This window comes from Bos grunniens, chromosome 28 (assembly GCF_055505025.1).
Source record: "Bos grunniens cultivar Pamir isolate PY7600 chromosome 28, Bosgru_T2T1.0, whole genome shotgun sequence".
Taxonomy (NCBI): domain Eukaryota; kingdom Metazoa; phylum Chordata; class Mammalia; order Artiodactyla; family Bovidae; genus Bos; species Bos grunniens.
This window is the reverse complement of record NC_141192.1, coordinates 30874674-30895692: the sequence shown is the minus strand read 5'-3', so window position 1 is coordinate 30895692 and position 21019 is coordinate 30874674. Positions and strand designations below refer to the sequence as shown.

Here is a 21019-nt window from a genome sequence, read left to right as displayed (position 1 = left end):
TTCCCCCGTCCCTGGGATTCTCCAGGCAAGAACACTGGAGTGGGTTGCCATTTCCTTCTCCAGTGCATGAAAGTGAAAAGTGAAAGTGAAGTCGCTCAGTTCGTATCCGACTTTTAGTGACCCCATGGACTGCAGCCTACCAGGCTCCTCCATCCATGGGATTTTCCAGGCAAGAGTACTGGAGTGGGGTGCCATTGCCTTCTCCATAATGTCTATAGTATACATGATCACAAAGAGGCAAAATATGAATTTGATGTTCAGGGAACCTGAAATGGTAAGATACACGCGTACATCTTGATGAACTCTTCTTCAAGACCAGGGGTCAATAGACTTTTCTATAAAAGGGCTAGAGAGGAAATAATTAACTCACAGTGGGCCATCCAAGCTCTGTCACAAATGCTCAACTCTGCCCTTGAAACACCAAAGCAGCCAGAGAAGAATAGTGAAGGAATGAGTATGACTGTTTCAATAAAGCTTTATTTATAGACACTGAAATTTTAATTTTACATAATTTTCATGTGCCATGAAATATACTTTTTTCAACCAATAAAAAACGTAAAAACCATTCTTTATGCATGACCTGTCCAAAAAACACTTAGTAGATCAGACTGGGTCCATGGGCATTAGTTTATCAACCCCTGTTCACTAGGGAGTAAGACTATTCCCATTTTATGCCCATGTTTCTTTCTTTCATCTAGGTCACAATATTTAAACTAAGTCACATTAATTCAGTTATTTTGATTTGGGGTTCTTTTTCAATTTTTAAAAATTTCTACTGTGAGTTTTATTTTTCTTGTCACCTCTTTCACTGATGGTAGATACTATAGACTGAATGTTTGTGTCTCTCCAAAATTTGTTAGTTGAAATCTTAACCCCCAACATGATGGAATTAGTAGGTATGGACTTTGGGAGGTGATTAGGTCAAAGGGTGGAGCCCCCATGAATGGAATGAATGCACTTATTAAGGAGAACCCCAGAGATCTCCCTTTTCTGTAATATGAGGACAAAGGAAGAAGATGACAGTCTGCAACCTAGGAGAAGGCTCTCACCAGAGCCCAACCCAGCTAACCTTGACACCCTGATCTCAGACTGCCAGTCTCAGAACTCTGAGACATACATTTCTGTTGTTTATAAACCACTCAGTCTAAGATACTTTAGAGCAGCCTGAACAGACTAAGACAGTGGATTCATACTACTCCCTGATTTCTGCCTCACCTGGCTTCCTATGTGTTGTAACTGAAAACTCCCTGCTGCTGCTGCTGCTGCTGCTGCTGCTGCTAAGTCGCTTCAGTCGTATCCGACTCTGTGCGACCCCATAGACAGCAGCCCACCAGGCTCTCCGTCCCTGGGATTCTCAAGGCAAGAACACTGGAGTGGGTTGCCATTTCCTTCTCCAATGCATGAAAGTGAAAAGTGAAAGTGAAGTCATTCAGTCATGTCCGACTCCTAGCGACCCCATGGACTGCAGCCTACCAGGCCCCTCCGTCCATGGGATTTTCCAGGCAAGAGTACTGGAGTGGGTTGCCATTGCCTTCTCCGGAAAACTCCCTAATTCTGCCAAATCTGGGTTGTCCACAGTCAGTCCATTTTGGTTCAGCGTGCTAAGGTCCAGGCCCTTATCCTCTTTAGACGGAATGGAAAGCAAGAGCAACTCTCTCAGCATACGATTTCTAACACCTTCATCCCAGATAAATCTGGATGTTAAGGGAAACCTAGGTGATAGTTTTAACAGCTACCACTTTTTTTTTTTTAAACAGCTAACACTTTTACAGCCCTTGCTATGTGCCTTATGCATATGTTCCTTTAATATTCCTAATATCCCAGTGGGATGGTGAATGCTCAGGTCACTCAAAGTGGCTGTTCTCTTGCTCTCTGTACATCCCCTGCTTGACCAGTGCCTGCTTCACTTATACCTACTCACATGTCACTGGGGTCTTTCTTCAGTCATGAAGCTGGGCAAATACAGGCTGTACAGGGTGGAGGAGTCCAATAGATGGGAACTATTATTATCCTCATTTTACAGTTCAGAAAACTGAGGCTTAACAGTTAATTTCACAGAGCAGTTAGGTTACTTGTCAACAGGCAGCTACTGAGTGACAGAGGATTCAAAACCAGGTGATTTGGCTTCAGGGTCTGGGTTTGTCACTACATTACAAAACAAAAATACCGTATAGGTGGGATTTCCCTGGTGGTCCAGTGGTTAAGAGTCCAAACTCCCAATGCTAGGGGGCACAGGTTTGATCCCTAGTTAGGGAAGATCCCGCATGCTGCATGGCCAAAAAAAAATACAGTATAGGTAAGACCTATTGTCCTTGAAGGTGCCATGCCTGTCTCACAGTCCTTCCCACACTTGTGGAAGATGCTGTCAGTTCTTTAAACTGCTATTGAACTGCTCTGGATTCTCCATCTTTTTGTTTTTTCTCTTTCTTCTCTCAGTTCTACCTTAACCATGCCCTCAGACCGTGGTCCTCTCTCCTCCTGGGCCATGATTCACATTTCTTACCTGGTAAAGCTTTCTAAAACCACCTCGGGGAAATATCCAGCTTAATTGAATCTGATCTGGAGTCACTTTGCTGCACTGGCCTTGGGAACAAAACATTAGTTTGGATCCTGTTGCCAGATACACTACTGAAGTAATTCAGCTTATCAGAAAGTGTGACCCCTCAGGAGCAGCCACCCATTAGCAAGTAGCAATGTAAACGCACAAGTTTCAGTAAGCCTGGACACTTTATCTCCTAAACAAACCCATAAAATATTGGCCACAGAAATTTTGATAAGTTCTCTAAATGGCTTAGGAAAAAAAATACATCTGAAAAATAAAACACCACTCAAAAATATCAGAGACTTGAAGTCCAGAAGGTTTTATACTTACACTCTGCCCCCAGCCCAGTGATGGTCTTGATTATTAAAGGAATAATAAGGATAAACAGTCTGTCGTTTGGATATGCACATAGACTAGTTGGATGTATTCACAAATCAGTACTTTAGAAAAACTAAGTTCCACAATAAATGGAGTCGGAGAGGTGTCAGCATTGGTCTTCTTGACAGTGGCCTAAAGGATCTCCATTTTCCTTCATTTCTCCTGTCTTGCTCAGGGTTCAGGTGCTTTACTTAAGTGCTCTCTGCTTCTTTTAGCAAGGCTCTCACCAGGATGTGATTCTCAAATTATTGGACCCGTAAGTTTTCTTTTCCTATGTTATATTGGACATCTAATGCCCTAGCTTTTTTTATATATGTATCTTTAGGGTGTTTTGATGGAGAAGGCAATGGCACCCACTCCAGTACTCTTGCCTGGAAAATCCCATGGACGGAGGAGCCTGATAGGCTGCAGTCCATGGGGTCACTAAGAGTCGGACACGACTGAGCGACTTCCCTTTCACTTTTCACTTTCATGTATTGGAGAAGGAAATGGCAACCCACTCCAGTGTTCTTGCCTGGAGAATTCCAGGGACGGGGGAGCCTAGTGGGCTTCCATCTATGGGGTCACACAGAGTTGGACACGACTGAAGCGACTTAGCAGCAGCAGCAGAGTGTTTTGAAAGCTATACCCATAGTTACAGTGGAAAATAATTTCCTTCTAGGATTAGAGTAAAAAAAAAAAAAAAAACACAAAAAAAGTTGTGCTCCTGAGTGGTAGCTGGGGGGTGCTCGGTAACTTTTAACTTTGATTACAAGGCTGAACAGCGGCAGTGCTGTACTTATGTTGAAAATGTACCTGTTGAAATCAAGCCAAGGGCAAGGCCACGACGGCTGTCAAAATACTGGCACGTGATGGTCACCGTTGCAGTGTATAATAAACCACATCCGAGACCTATACACAAGAAGACATTGCATAAATGAAGGCAGACTATATTATTTCAATGCAAGAAACAAAGAGGGATAATTAAATAACTCTGAGAGAAACAAGCATTGTACATTAACGCATATATACGGAATCTAGAGAATTGGGACTGGTGAACCAATGTGCAGGGAGGGAAACGAGATGGAGATGTAAAGAACAGACCTGTGGACAAGGGGTGGGAAGGGTGGGACGAATGGACAGATTAGTACTGATGTATATACACTACCAATAGATAGCTAACGGGACACTGTTATATAGCACAGGAGCTCAGCTCAGCGCTCTGCAATGATCTAGATGGGTGGGATGGCAGGGTGGGAGGGAGGCTTAAGAGGAGGGAATATACATGTAATTATATATATCTTAAGTGAGGGGGGATGTATACATATAGCTGATTCACACTGTTGTATAGCAAAAACTAACACAACATTGTAAAGCAATTATACTCCAATAAAAAAATGTATTTGTAAAATAAATAAATAACTCTATAGGACATTCTGTTACTGATTGGCTAAAACTCTTCAAAGTATGTGTTCCTAGATCCCTCTGATGTTAGCGGTGCAGCTCCAATGAATACATTTTGGCCAGCCTCAGTTTTCACTCCCACCCACCCTTAAGGTCAGGGTCAAAAAAATCCAATTTCTAAAGCACAAAGGAGTAATGTAAATTTAATTTAAGACATTCTGGAGAGAGAAGATTGTTAAATCACACACCAAATAGCAAAATTTAACCAAAATTCTCCATTAACTATCTCTGGCTCTCTTCCACATGTTTACCCTCAGCTCTTCCTCCTCTAAGTCCTCTAAACAATTTTATAAAATCCCCTTCATCATTCCAAGCTCTTTTGCTAGACTTCATAGCTTGACACATCCAGTCTACAAAACAAAGGCCTTCTGGGGCTCTCAGATCATCCCACCACTGTAAAATGTGTATTTGTAAGTTTTAATCTTTTACAGATGTAAATGGTTTTATATAGGAATAAAATGTCATGTCTTTAGTTTAAAATCTCTATGAAAAAAAGAGGAAGAAAATATAATAATATATTAACAACAGTTACATTTAAGCATTATGGTTGCTTGCTATACTATTCTTTATTTCTCTGTGAATTTGAAATTCTTTTATGGTTAGGAAAAAAATACCTTACAACCCAATATCCCTTTCTTTAGACCCTAGGGCAACATTTAAGGCTCTTGTCTGTTAGCTTAATCTTTTTCTCCCTATTAAGGATCTAATAACCCCAGTTTTGGTTTCCATAAAGCATTCCTCTTGACTTCTAACTTATAACATGTGCCCCCTTTCTGCAATATCATCCGTTCTTGAGGGTCACTCTATAAACAACATAAAAGCCACTGTCTAAAAACTAATTTTAACCATGACTCATTAGGTGGGTTATTAAAGTCAGTTTCATTACTTTCGATTGCCACCTGGACTATGATTAGAAAGAATACATGAGTTTAACAAATATGCTGCATAAACATTTTATGAAATTAGCACTTAAGACAACTCAAGACTTAGATGATCATCCATGACTGTATTAAAAAATACTCTTAAAGAAACAAGGTAGATTAAAATAATTACACTTTAAATATTATTAAATTTTTCAAATACAGCACCCTTTTGTATGATTTAAGGGAAGAGATACTATATCTCATAAACTAAAACATGACTTGGATTGACTTATATACTTATCATTATCACATATAATATATTTCAATAAAATAAGACCTGTTCCTGAACAATCAATTTTGTGAAACCAAAAAAATGCCACCCTTAATTAAAATTGTAATTCAAAAAGCTTTGGAGAGGGAATGAATTTACTTTTGGGTAATTTGGTTGTCAGGGCTCCATAAAAGGGACATTTCTGTTTGCCAATGCCAGAAAAGTTAAAACAGTAACTTTTAAATGTTTTCCCTTAGACTAAAAAGAAAGAAATTTTAAAAAATTATTTCAAGGTCATGGGTTTCAGATAAGATCACCTCACTTTTTTTTAACATAGCAGAAATTTTAAATGCTTTTCCTCTAAATTTTTCAAAACACAGAAGGATTAGGATGACCTTAAACCATCAGTTATTAAGGAGATAGCCCTCAAGGTCTTTCTCGGAGTGCGTGAAGTCAGAACTATTTTCATAATGATACTAACATATTTTTGGCTTTTTTCCACTGTGTTCACATTTATGTTATTGTTACAAAAGAGATGGTGAGTAAAGCTGGAAGAGCCTTAGTACAAATCAAGGTATTGGTACCCAGCTTCTTATCTTATATGTTTCATCATCACTCATTCACAGTAAAAACAAACAAAATTTTTTTAAATGCTTCATCTGAATTGCAACAATTGAGGCAAGAAAAAGCACTTACTCAACTGTTTTAGTAGCCAGCTAAAGTAGCCAAATTTTCCACGTAACCCTGCATGTATTTGAAAGAATGTCTGACAGACAAACTATGGTTACTCAGACTTTTATGTTGGGCAGACATTTTCTTGAAAACAAGCAAGGAAAATAATTGACAATAATGGTTACCAATGATAAAATTAGAATTTTCCAGTAAAAATTAGAATTTTTGGAAACTTGTATCCAACACCATGATTTGACAATTTCCCAAAACATAAATATTTTCTGATGAGCCTGTTAGGTACTTAGAATAGGAAACAGGAGTCCAGAATGGTGGTGGCTAAAAGACAAGGAAGAGAAAAGCCTGCGAAAATAGAACAAAGGAAGGTCCGAGGACCGGAGTGAGGACCTCAGGTAGAACAAACAACACTCCTGGCTAGCCCAATTTACATAGGGCAGGCCCGGGGGGGAGAAAAAACATACAAAAAAAGGAGCCAAAGGGCTGGGGGTCTCTCTCCTGTGCGCTGCGGAGCTCTCCTATTCGTGTCTTTGGGTTGACATGCCCTCACGCCTCAAGGATGGATTTTCCTGCTATTATCTAAATAAAATAGAGCTGTAACATGGAGCTGTAACACTGATTTGTCTAAGAGCTATAACACGGTCCATTCGAGACCTGAGAGCTATAACACAGTCTGTCCAAGACCCGAGAGCTGTGACACGTCGAGGGCTTTAATGTCCGTCACTCCAAATCTTTGTTGTGACGAGACAGAACCAAGGAGCATACACTCGCCTGACAAGCCTATTGGTGATACTAACAGAAGTGATTTTTTTAGCTGTTGTTTAATAAAATGTGTGAACATTTAAAAGTTCCTGCCTAACTCAGAGAACCAATATTTTTCACATATCAAATTCACAATGTTACAAAATCAGACTTGAATGCTGACCTAGTCAAAGTTACAGATTTAAATAAATTGATTTAATATTACAGAGCATGAAAAGTATACTGATGTGGTTTCAATTCCCATATTGCAATTAACCCTTGGAAAACTATCATATATCAAGTTTTTGAATAGGATCAAAGAAAAGTATATACAGTGACGTGAGGAGAGTATTATATACCTCTCCCTTTTTCAAGTACACCTTTGTGTGAGATTTTATTCACACACTTCAATTAAAAAAAAAACATATTACAACAGATTTGAGTACTGAACAGATCAGATAATCCAGATTCCTTCCATGAAACCAGATGTTAAAGAGATTTGCAAAAATGTAAAACAATGCCATTCTTCTCATTAAACTTTGTTTTGTTTTGGAAAATAGAATTGGTTTTTGTAATAAGTATGTTATTGATGCCTTTCCCAGGTAAAGAACATGACTTTTCCCAGGTAAAGAATTCCCAGTGGGTAAAGAATCCACTTGCAATGCAGGAGACACAGGAGATGCGGGTTCAGTCCCTGGGTAGGAAAGATCCCCTGGAAGAGGGCATGGCAACCACCCCAGACAAAATAAGTCTAAATAAGTATAATCCACATAATTAAAGGTTCCTTGGGTTTGGGTAGACTCCAGCAGTTGGTGATGGACAGGGAGACCTGGCATGCTGTGGTTTATGGGGTCGCAGAGTCGGACATGACTGAGCAACTGAACTGAACTGAACTGGGGTTCTAAATAAAAGAGTGTAAAGAGTCTGAAGAATAGACTGAGTCTGAAGAATAAACCGCTGCCTTAAAGCCTTCCTTGGGGAGTGAGGGATAAATTGGGAAATCAATATTGACATATATACACTACTATATATAAAATAGATAACTTATAAGGATCTCCTGTATAGCACAGGGAATACTACTCAGTATTCTGTAACAGCCTATATGGGAACAGAATCTAAAAAAGAGTGGATATATGTATATGTATAACTGATTCACTTTGCTGTATATCTGAAACTAACACAAGATTATAAATCAACTATGCTCTAATGAAAAGAATAAATTCATAAAGATAAAGCCTTTCTTGGTCTCAAATCATTTCTGATTAGACTGTGACCAGTGAAAAAATTTTGAGCATCGACCTCCAGTATAGCATAATAATTTTTTTAATGAAATATCTATACTACTAACAATTCAAAGCATAATCATTAGTAAAATATAATTGCTATATTTTACTTATATAGTGAAACTAAACATAAATATAGGTGGCAAGAATACACAGAAGAACTGTACAAAAAAGATCTTCATGACCCAGATAACCATGATGGTGTGATCACTCACCTAGAGCCAGACATCCTGGAAGGTGAAGTCAAGTGGGCCTTAGGAAGCATCACTACAAACAAAGCTAGGGGAGGTAATGGAATTCCAGTTGAGCTATTTCAGATCCTAAAAGATGATGCTATTAAAATCCTGCATTCAATATGCCAGCAAATTCGGAAAATTCAGCGGTGGCCACAGGACTGGAAAAGATCAGTTTTCATTCCAAACCCAAAGAAAGGCAATGCCAAAGAATGTTCAAACTATTGCTCAATTGCACTCATCTCACACGCTAGCAAAATAATGCCCAAAATTCTCCAAGCAAGGTATCAACAGTCCATGAACCATGAACTTCTAGATGTTCAAGCTGGATTTAAAAAGGCAGAGGAACCAGAGATCAAAATGCCAACATCTGTTGGATCATCAAAAAAGCAAGAAAGTTGTAGAAAAACACCTACTTCTGCTTTATTGACTATGCCAAAGCCTTTGACTGAGTGGATCACAGAAAACTGTGGAAAGTTCTTCAAGAGATGGGAATACCAGACCATCTTATCTGCCTCCTGAGAAATCCGTCCGCAGGTCAAGAAACCACAGTTAGAACCAGACATGAAACAACACACTGGTTCCAAATTGGGAAGGAGTATGTCAAGGCTGTATATTGTCACCCTGCTTATTTAACTTCTGTGCAGAGTATATCATGAGAAATGGCAGGCTGGATGAAGCACAAGCTGGAATCAAGACTGCCAGGAGAAATATCAATAATTTTAGATATACAGATTACACCACCCTTATGACAGAAAGCAAAGAACTAAAGAGCCTCTTGATCAAAATGAAAGAGGAGAGTGGAAAAGTAGGCTTAAAACTCAACATTCAGAAAACTAAGATCATGGAATCTACTCCCATCACTTAATGGCAAGTAGATGGGGAAACAATGGAAACAGTGAGAGACTTTATTTTGGGGGGCTCCAAAATCACTGCAGATGGTGACTCTAGCCATGAAATTAAAAGATGCTTGCTCCTTGGAAGAAAAGCTATGACCAACCTAGACAGCATATTACAAAGCAGAGACATTACTTTGCCAACAAAGGTCTGTCTAGTCAAAGCTATGGTTTTTCCAGTAGTCACGGATGGATGTGAGAGTTGGACCATAAAGCAAGCTGAGCACCAAAGAATTGATGCTTTTGACCTGTGGTGTTGGAGAAGACTCTTTAGAGTCCCTTGCACTGCAAGGAGATGCAGTCAATCGTAAAGGAAATCAGTCCTGAATATTCACTGGAAGGACTGATGCTGAAGCTGAAGCTCCAATACTTTGGCCACCTGATGTGAAGAACTGACTCCTTGGAGAAGACCCTGATGCTGGGAAAGATTGAAGGCAGGAGGAGAAGGGGATGAAAGAGGATGCCATGGTTGGATGGCATCACTGACTCAATGGACATGTGTGTGAGCAAGCTCTAGGAGTTGGTGATGGACAGGGAAACCTGGTGTGCTGCATTCCATGGGGTTGCAAAGAGTCGGACACAACTGAGTGACTGAACTGAACTGAACTGAAACATATTTACATGTTCTTACATTTCTTTTCCATACCTTATGTTTATTTCACGTATCTCTGGGTAGACCATAACCTCAGAGGCCTTTTTTCCTTCATCTCCTCCCCCAGATATCAAGTTCTTTATCACACCCACTGCCTAAATTATCAACCTCCCACTCTGTGGACCGCCACTGCCTCAATTCATCTCCTCCAGATCTTTTCTCTTCTGAACAAATGGCCTCCTCATTGCTGTCTCAGCCTCCAGTACTTTGTCCACCAATCTACCTTCTAATTATCATACAGTTCTCATCACATCACTCTCCTGCATTAGGACCCTTCATCATCAGGTCTCTGCTACAAATCAAGCTTTTTTTAACATTTATTTTTTATATTTTTATTTTAGGTTTTATATTTTAGAATTGGAATATCTCCAGGGGGTCTTCTGGACCCAGGGATTGAACCAATGTCTCCTGCACTGCAGGCAGATTCTTTATTGTTTAAGCCACCAGGGAAGCCTGTGTTAGTTTCTGCTGTACAGCAAAGTGAATCAGCTATACATATACATATATCCCCTTTTTGGATTTCCTTCCCATTTTAGGTCACCACAAAGCAATGAGTAGAGTTTCCTGTGCTATAAAGTAGGTTCCCATTTGTTATCTATTTTATTCATAGTAATGTATATATGTCAATCCCAGTCTCCCAATTCACCCCACACCCTCTTTCCGCCTTGGTATTTCTATGCTTGTTCTTGTCTGTCTCTTTATTTCTATCATTTGAAGCAATGTGGATAGACCTCGATACTGTCATACAGACTAAAGTCAGAAAGGGAAATACAAATACCATATATTATTGGATCTATATGGAATCTGAAAAAATTGGTATAGACGATCTTATTTATAAAGCAGACAAAGCTTTGACCTATTTGCAAGTCCACTCGCGATCTGTGTGTTCGTTAAACAAATATCCCAACAAAGACCATTATATCTCATGCCCCTGAGCAGCATTTGAGCTCCTGGAATGTCCTCCCACCACCCTCACTCCTCCAACTTGTGCCCCCTGATCACATCCCACCTGCCCTTGAAGACTTAGCTCAAGCACCAATTCCTGCACGAAGCCTTCTTCTATGCCCCCACCCCATGACATACTATACCTGCACTGAATGTTGCTTTCATTTTATTACTGCACTTAATTTTACTATGTTACGAGTTACATATTTACAAGTCTCGTCCCCCAACTAGACAATGAGCCAAGCCACTACCTGAGGGCAGGCTGTGTCTTAATCATTTGAGCCTTCTGGTTCCAGGTCTGAGCCTGGCACAGTGTTAAAGTTATTCTTCTTCTTTTTCCCATCAACCTTATTTGAATTCCCAATTTTAAGTTACATTGGCTAATTTCAACCATTTCTGTCTATTCTTACTCTGGCTGTCACTCTTTCTTGCATTTTTCTCTTCCTCTCTTTGTCTCATTTTCTCTATTCATGTAACAAACATACACAAACTACATACATGCATGCTTGTGTGTGAATATATATATATTCTAAAGTATCTCATGTGTGGATGTGAGAGTTGGACTGTGAAGAAGGCTGAGCACTGAAGAATTGATGCTTTTGTTTTTTTTGTTTTTTTTTTTCTTTTTAAGAAAAATTCTTTCTGACTCCGCGTGGGGCGCGGCGGCCGGCGCCCTCTGCCGGGGATACCCGGAAGCGCGCCGCAGGGCGGCCCCGCCGGCCTCGCCCACCGCAGGTTGGTCCCGCCCTCCCAGAATTGATGCTTTTGAACTGTGGTGTTGGAGAAGACTCTTGAGAGTCTCTTGGACTGCAAGGAGATCCAACCAGTCCATTCTGAAGGAGATCAGCCCTGGGATTTCTTTGGAGGGAATGATGCTGAAGCTGAAACTCCAGTACTTTGGCCACCTCATGCGAAGAGTTGACTCATTGGAAAAGACTCTGATGCTGGGAGGGATTGGGGGCAGGAGGAGAAGGGGACCACAGAGGATGAGGTGGCCGGATGGCATCACTGACTGGATGGACGTGAGTCTGAGTGAACTCCGGAAGTTGGTGATGGACAGGGAGGCCTGGCGTGCTGCGATTCATGGGGTCACAAAGAGTCGGACACGACTGAGCGACTGAACTGAACTGAACTGATGTCTGCTTTCCAACTAAATTGTGCTGATTTTTTTAAGTTAGGCCAGAAAATACATCTTAGCTTAAAAAATATTAAAGATTATTTTATTTCACAATAATTCATGTAACAGGATAGAATCATTAGAAATACAGAATTAGAATTATATGGTTTGAAAAAAGGATTTACAACTTGTATGCATTATAGTGTGATGGTCTGAGCAAATCTTACTAAACAGCCTCATTTTCTCATTTTTCTTAAATTAAAAAAAAATTTTGTATTTATTTATTTAGTTGTGCTGGGTCTTAGTTGCAGCACTTGGGATCTAGATTTTTGACCAGGGATCAAACCTCATCTCCTTGCATTGGGAGCACTGAGTCCTAGCCACTACACCACCAGGGAAGTCCCCTTCAGTTTTCTTAGTCCTTATCTACAACTAAAAAACACCCAGACCAATTAAACTGATAAGAGATATGTATATCACAAGACTATATAACTGAATGGAATTTTCATTTATTTTAGGAGGACAAGCAACAAAATATTGGAAATTGTGCACACAGTTTGAAAATTGTTTATGAATTATTTTAAACTATTCTTTCATTATATGCATATCTTTGTATATACCTAACTTAACGGACATCTATCGAGCCCCTGTACTTACATATGAAAATTTCTCCCTGCAGTATTATCTTTACAAAAAGGAAATGGTTTAGTACTAGTTCATTTTAATACAGCAATCTTCAAAAGTGACGAGGGTCAAGTTAGAGAATCCAGATTCTACATATGAAACAAGGGTCAGGGGTAGCACCTAAGACTTTCTCAGCTTGGCCACTAGAAGTCTGATATCCTGGAAAACCCTTCATCCTGGGCAAACTAGAACAGCTGGTCACCACGTGTAAGGACTTGTCTCTTGGTCATTTGGGAGAATGCCCCCTCTCCATGTTCTGAAACAAGCACCTGAGCACCTCTTAAAATAGCTGAGCCAGTAGGATTTATCATCTTGATCAAAGGTTAAGATAGGCAATTGCATACAGAATTCCAGAAATATTTACTTTTAGAAATGAATCTGAGAAATGCAAATCAAAACCACTATGAGGTACCATTTCACGCCAGTCAGAATGGCTGCGATCCAAAAGTCTACAAATAATAAATGCTAGAGAGGGTGTGGAGAAAAGGGAACCCTCTTACACTGTTGGTGGGAATGCAAACTAGTACAGCCACTATGGAGAACAGTGTGGAGATTCCTTAAAAAACTGGAACTAGAACTGCCTTATGATCCAGCAATCCCACTGCTTGGCATACACACTGAGGAAACCAGAAGGGAAAGAGACACATGTACCCCAATGTTCATCGCAGCACTGTTTATAATAGCCAGGACATGGAAGCTACCTAGATGTCCATCAGCAGATGAATGGATAAGAAAGCTGTGGTACATATACACAATGGAGTATTACTCAGCCATTAAAAAGAATACATTTGAATCAGTTCTAATGAGGTGGATGAAACTGGAGCCTATTATACAGAGTGAAGTAAGCCAGAAGGAAAAACATAAATACAGTATACTAACGCATATATATGGAATTTAGAAAGATGGTAATGATAACCCTGTATACGAGACAGCAAAAGAGACACTGATGTATGGAGCAGTCTTATGGACTCTGTGGGAGAGGGAGAGGGTGGGAAGATTTGGGAGAATGGCATTGAAACACGTGAAATGTCATGTATGAAACAAGATGCCAGTCCAGGTTCAGTGCACGATGCTGGATGCTTGGGGCTGGTGCGCTGGGACGGCCCAGGGGGATGGTATGGGGAGGGGGGAGGGAGGAGGGTTCAGGATGGGGAGCACGTGTATACCTGAAATTTTTTTAATTTAAAAAAAAAAAAAAAACTGGAAAATAAACAATTTTAAAATTAAAAAAAAAAAAAGAAATGAATCTGTGAGAATGGACCTTCAGATGCTAAAAAAGATAAGTTTAGAGCATCCAAATATAATTACTGGTTATGCTTCTAGCCTAAAACATCTGCATAGAAAAAGTTTAAAAGTTTAAGCAACTGCCTAGCTTTCTGATTGGCATGGTTTTATACAGGCATGTGGTTTTGACACTGACTTGATTAAAGCACAAACTTTATATGCTTAACATGAGTACTCTGAACATAATATTAGCTGGTCAAAAGCACAGGTTTGGGATCAAGCAGGTATAGATTCAAATCTCAACTCTAACACTTAACTGGCTGTGTGACTTTCAGTTTCCTTATCTTTAAAACAATCTCATAGGATAGTTGCAAAGATTAAGAGACATTTAAAAAATGTAAAATATTTTCATATCTGTGCTTGGACTATAATAAAATATCCTGAAATAGACATTATACTGATATATTTTTTTAGTTTTCACCTGAGTATTATGGAATTACATAGCTATATAGCCTCAGACTAATTAGAAAATCAGAGTTCCTTATTATAACTGAACATCCACGAGAGACAAAAGAAGATCTTTAATGGCATAACCATTAAAAACAAACCAAAAAAGGCTTATAAAAGTCTAACTGCTAAAGTGAATATCCAGAAAATGACCTTTACCTAATTTGCCATCCCTAGAGGGGAATGAGATTGTCTATGAATGTGGGCTATGCCCTCCTCAAGCTCAATGGACCATGAAGATATGACCAAGAAAATGAAGGAAGAGAAAATTGAATTTTTCCAAAATCGAGAAGATATTATTAAGAAAACAGTAATCGGGTAGCCAAGTATCAGTATAATATAAAGAAAAGAGACTGAAAAAAATTGATTTTTTCAGCTGTGCTTTTCAGAAAAGCAAAGAAAATTAATTGGGAAGAAGCTTGAGCAATTCATTAATGGAATATTGCGGTCCCTGCTCCCACTCCTTCCCATCTCCCACTACACTTTCTTTTTTCTAATTTTTTTTTTTTGAAGACCATTTTTAAAGTCTGTAATGAATTTCTTACAGTATTGCTTCTGTTTTATGTTTTTTGGCTGCACAGCCTGTGGGATCTTAGCTCCCCGACCACGGATGGAACCTGCATCCTCTGCACTGGAAGCATAGAGTGCCTCCAGGGAAGTCCCTGATTTTCCTGATTTTAGGAAAGTTATTGAGAAAACAGGAGCCTGAATTACTGGGTTTGTTGGCAGTGTGACATAGAGCCACTTGAAAACCAAGCAAGCTGTCATTTTATTCCAGCTACAAACACCAAACAAGAGAATCTTCTATTTTCAAAACGGTATTTTTTTTAAATGGTAAAACAGAATTATGCTAACTAATACACATCAGTATTATTTTTGATGTTTTACATTATAAACATACTGCTGCTGCTGCTGCTATTGCTGCTAAGTCGCTTCAGTCGTGTCCGACTCTGTGCGACCCCAGAGAGGGCAGCCCACCAGGCTCCTCCATCCCTGGGATTCTCCAGGCAAGTACGCTGGAGTGGGTTGCCATTTCCTTCTACATAACATTAATTTCTTCATATTATTTAATCTGTTATACAAATATTTCTGATTCAATAGAGCTTCTTCAGTTGCAAAAATCTACTGCTGTGGTCTTAAACTAAGAGGTCTTAGAAAGGTCTTTCCTTAGAAAGGAATATAAGGAAATCAGAACAAGTATGCATTAAACACCTTTGTGCCTCTCTACACACCTTATTTCATGAATAGTCACAATAACTCTGAGAAGTCTTGTTAGTCTCATTTCTTAAGAAATACAAACGGAACTGCTCAGAGAGGTTAAATAATTTTCCAAGGTCACAAAACTGATAAGGATGGTTATGCTAACCAATACTTATTTCATTAACTCATTGTTCAGTTCAGTTCAGTTCAGTCACTCAGTTGCGTCTGACTCTTTGCGACCCCATGAATCGCAGCATGGCAGGCCTCCCTGTCCATCACCAACTCCCGGAGTTCACCCAAACTCAAGTGCATCGAGTCGGTGATGCCATCCAGCCATCTCATCCTCTGTCATCCCCTTCTCCTCCTGCCCCCAATCCCTCCCAGCATCAGGGTCTTTTCTAATGAGTCACCTCTTCACGTGAGGTGGCCACGGTATTGGAGTTTCAGCCTCAGCATCAGTCCTTCCAATGAACTGGTCTCCTTTAGGATGGACTGGTTGGATCTCCTTGCAATCCAAGGGACTCTCAAGAGTCTTCTCCAACACCACAGTTCAAAGGCATCAATTCTTCGATGCTCAGCTTTCTTCACAGTCCAACTCTCACATCCATACATGACCACAGGAAAAACCATAGCCTTGACTAGTCGGACCTTTTTTGGCAAAGTAATGTCTCTGATTTGTAATATGCTCTCTAGGTTGGTCATAACTTTCCTTCTAAGGAGTAAGCGCTTTTTAATTTCATGGCTGCAATCACCATCTGCAATGATTTTGGAGCCCCAAAAAATAAAGTCTGACACTGTTTCCACTGTTTCCCCATCTATTTCCCATGAAGTGATGGGACTGGATGCCATGATCTTAGTTTTCTGAATGTTGAGCTTAGAGCCAACTTTTTCACTCTCCTCTTTCACTTTCATCAAAGGCTTTTGAGTTCCTCTTCACTTTCTGCCATAAGGGTGGTGTCATCTGCATATCTGAGGTTGTTGATATTTCTCCCGGCAATCTTGATTCCAGCTTGTGCTTCTTCCAGTCCAGCATTTCTCATGATGTACTCTGCACATAAGTTAAATAAGCAGGGTGACAATAGACAGCCTTGACATACTCCTTTTCCTATTTGGAACCAGTCTGCTGTTCCATGTGCAGTTCTAACTGTTGCTTCCTGACCTGCATACAGGTTTCTCAAGAGGCAGGTCAGGTAGTCTGGTATGCCCACCTCTTTCAGAATTTTCCACAGTTCATTGTGATCCACACAGTCAAAGGCTTTGGCATAGTCAATAAAGCAGAAATAGATGTTTCTCTGGAACTCTCTTGCTTTTTCCATGCTCCAGCAGATGTTGGCAATTTGATCTCTGCTTCCTCTGCCTTTTCTAAAACCAGCTTGAACATCTGGAAGTTCACGGTTCATGTATTGCTGAAGCCTGGCTTGGAGAATTTTGAGCATTACTTTACTAGCATGTGAGATGAGTGCAATTGTGCAGTAGTTTGAGCATTCTCAAATGAATGAAGCAGGGCAAAGGCTAAGAAAGTTTTGCCAAGAGAATGCACTGGTCATAGAAAACACCCTCTTCTAACAACACAAGAGAGGACTCTACACATGGACATCATCAGAGGGTCAACACCAAAATCAGATTGATTGTATTCTTTGCAGCCAAAGATGGAGAAGCTCTATACAGTCAGCAAAAACAAGACCGGGAGCTGACTGTGGCTCAGATCATGAACTCCTTATTGCCAAATTCAGACTTCAGTTGAAGAAAGTAGGGAAAACCACTAGACCATTCAGGTATGACCTAAATCAAATCCCTTATGATTTTACAGTGGAAGTGAGAAATAGATTTAAGGGACTAGATCTGATAGAAAGAATACCTGATGAACTATGGACTGAGGTCCGTGACATTGTACAGAAGACAGGGATCAAGACCATCCCCATGGAAAAGAAATGCAAAAAAGCAAAATGGCTGCCAGAGGAGGCCATACAAATAGCTATGAAAAGAAGAGAAGTGAAAAGCAAAGGAGAAAAGGAAAAATATTCCCGTTAGAATGCAGAGTTCCAAAGAATAGCAAGGAGAGATAAGAAAGCCTTCCTCAGCAATCAGTGCAAGGAAATAGACGAAAACAACAGAATGGGGAAGACTAGAGATCTCTTCAAGAAAATTAGAGATACCAAGGGAACATTTCATGCAAAAATGGGCTCGATAAAGGACAGAAATGGTATGGACCTAACAGAAGCAAAAGATATTAAGAAGAGGTGTCAAGAATACACAGAAGAACTGTATAAAAAAGATCTTCACAACCCAGATAATCACGATGGTGTGATCACTGACCTAGAGCCAGACATCCTGGAATGTGAAGTCAAGTGGGCCTCAGAAAGCAACACTACGAACAAAGCTAGTGGAGGTGACGGAATTCCAGTTGAGCTATTCCAAATCCTGAAAGATGACGCTGTGAAAGTGCTGCACTCAATATGCCAGCAAATTTGGAAAACTCATTGTTAGGGAAATTTAAAAAATAGTCTTGTTTAGGTTTCAGAGACAAAGCAGAGCAGGCCTCTGACCTTGCTTCTAACCTACCTGGATACTGTCCTACCTGAGAGTGACTGTGAGTGACTGCCTGCTGTGAGTGCAGGACTTGCAGCACCATAGATAAGATGGGGGAGAAATCCTGCGATTGTTGAACCCCTGGAGGGGGCCTGGCTAACTAAGCCCCAGGCTTACCTACATTCCAAGTTTTACATAACAAAACAAACAGCACTTACAGGAAACCAGAGCTGCAATTTGGTCACAGATTAAGGATGATATCAGTTTGCTACCATCCTGGGATTATAAGCAGGAACCCCAAACTGCAATCTTTGAAGTCTCACCCACGGAGTGGATGCGCTGCCTGAGACCCTTTCCCAATAGGACTCCAGATGTGCAGTGGCACGGTACTTCTCAGCGCTGATTAACTCCGGATGTTGGTCAAAATTTAATTTGGTGATGTATCCTCTGCTCTATTTCTCTTTTCTTTTAATCTTAGTATATTGAAAGTAAGCTAGATAATTCTAATAAATATCTGTATTACTTATTTGTATATAACGAGTGGCTTATTTGTTAACAAATCCTTTGAACCTGAGACAAAAGTGAAAACTTTTGGCAAAATACTCATCCATCCACAAAACCTTCTAAGGTAGATACTATTGATATATTCCGTTCAAAAAATGAGAAAACAATATGCAACTTGTCTGTCGTCCATGCAGCTAGCAAGTGAGTAAGATAAGATTAACCCGCATGGTCCAACCCCAGAGCCTGCTTGTTACTGCTTGCTCCTGTGTATGCCATACTGCTTTCTCAAGAGACCATCTAGTTCATTCCAGATGAAGGAAAATGCTTAGAATACTGCACAGAATGGGTGCTCAATATATGTTATCGTCAGACTGAATCTTTCTTGTTTTTTCAAAAGAATTCATAATACGCAGTCTCAACTTGTAAGTTTAGACTGTGTTATAATTTCCTGTCACTTCCTTTTCAACTGGATACTCTGCTTTCAATGGGAACAGATGAAAGTGTCATTGTTCATTAAATTCCCATTTCTTTATCCCACGAATATTCTATGAGCCCTATACTCTGAGCTTACTGATAAAATAAAACCACAAAGAAGTCAATCATGATATGAACTGTTAATAATCTGCCAGCAAAGAGGTCCAATTATTACTACAGTGAGTGACTTTTTAATTATTGAAATTAAATCTTGAAAAAATTTTAATTATTTAAAATGGAAATTACAAAATAATTATTGAAATGAAAATTCAACTGACTTTTTGCTGTTGAAATCCAACTCAACACTCTTATATATCTTATTTTTATTTTGCCTGATTTCTCCTAGTCCTTACAAGACCTGTGTGATGCAGGTTTCTTAGTTTGCCTTCACAGATGAGGAGACAGTCACTATTGGAGATCAAGGGCTTTGCACAAACTCACAGAACCTGTATCTCCTGACCCAAAGCTCAGTGCTCTCTCCCTGAGCTTATAATTTTCTCCTAGCCACAGAGATTCAGAATCTGCTGCCAAATCAGAGTCATATACAATCTTCAGACATAGCTTGTTTTGCTCTTTTTTTAATCAGACTTGTGACTGTTTTTGTTTTTATGTTTTGGCCATGCTGCATGTAGGATCTTAGTTCCCTGGACAGGGATTGAACTCTGTCCTTCTGCAATGGAAGTGCAGAGTCTTAATCCCTGGAGTGCCAGAGAAGTCCCCAGAGACGTGTTTTCTGCCCCAGGTTCCATTACGTGAAGGAGAGGCCAGGATTCCAGAAGGAAAGACATTGCAAAACACACTATGACAAATATATAGATAATAACATCTTGGATCATTCCCCAAAGAGAACTACAATCACTTATTTAGATATCATACACTAGAGAAAGTGGGATGCCTTTGAGCAGGGTAGGATACAGGAAATGGCACTGTTAGCTAGGGGCCTGGGGCACTTACATGGCCTCCCCTTAGAGTGGGATCTCATGGGAGCCAGGGAATATATGGGATCATGGCTCTGGTCTTGCTCACAGTGAGTCCACTGAGTCCATGGGCACATCATACAGTTATTTACCCAGTTCCTAATATTTAATTGGAGCACTAAGGTGCTTATAGATTCAACAGCAGTGTGGGCACTTGAGGGAGCTCAGTCATGTTCGACTCTGCAAGCCTATGAACTGCAGCCCACCAAGCTCCTCTGTCACTGGAATTCTCCAGGCAAGAATACTGGAGTAGGTTCCCATTTCCTACTCCGGGGGAACTTCCTGACCCAGAGACTGAAACTGAGTCTCTCGTGTTTCCTGCATTGGCAGGCGGCCCTTTACCACTGGTGCCACATGAGAAGCCCATGCACATGATATTTGGCATAACCTTCTTTCTACATTGCTCTTTGCCCAGGGGAGTAAAAGTTACCATAGTGGAGAAAGCCATGTGGAAGATCTGCAAGTCAACCACCAGCAGCAGCCAGCAGGCTAAATCAAAAAGTGAAAGTGAAGTCGCTCAGTTGTGTCTGACTCTTTGCGACCTATGGACTGTAGTTGGCCAGGCTCCTCTGTCCATGGGACTTTCCAGGCAAGAATACTGGACTTGGTTGCCATTTCCTTCTCCAGGGGATCTTCCTGACTCAGGAATCAAACCGGGTCTCCTGCATTACAGGCAGACTCTTTACTGTCTGTGCCATCAGGGAATCCCAGAATAAATCAAGAAAAGTATCAAATCCTATCTAATGAATAGAAGATCATGGATTCACGGAGGAGAGGGAACAGGATTAGCTACTGAAAGGTTACAACACCATTAGCCAAATCAAAATCAGTTGTACTGGTTGATAAAGCCCTTTCCATTGCCACAGAAA

The 21019-nt window shown here is 40.2% G+C and overlaps 1 protein-coding gene across 4 annotated transcripts in view; it reads right to left on the bottom strand.

The window, feature by feature from the left end:
• The window catches only part of SLC16A9 (solute carrier family 16 member 9), an 83925-nt gene that overhangs the window by 6406 nt on the left and 56500 nt on the right, over positions 1 to 21019 (bottom strand). For all 4 annotated transcript variants that reach the window (XM_086382448.1, XM_086382450.1, XM_086382449.1 and 1 more), the window contains one exon: positions 3716 to 3811. In XM_086382448.1, the coding sequence (XP_086238574.1) occupies positions 3716 to 3811 (96 nt within the window). The remainder of the gene's footprint in view (positions 1 to 3715; positions 3812 to 21019) is intronic.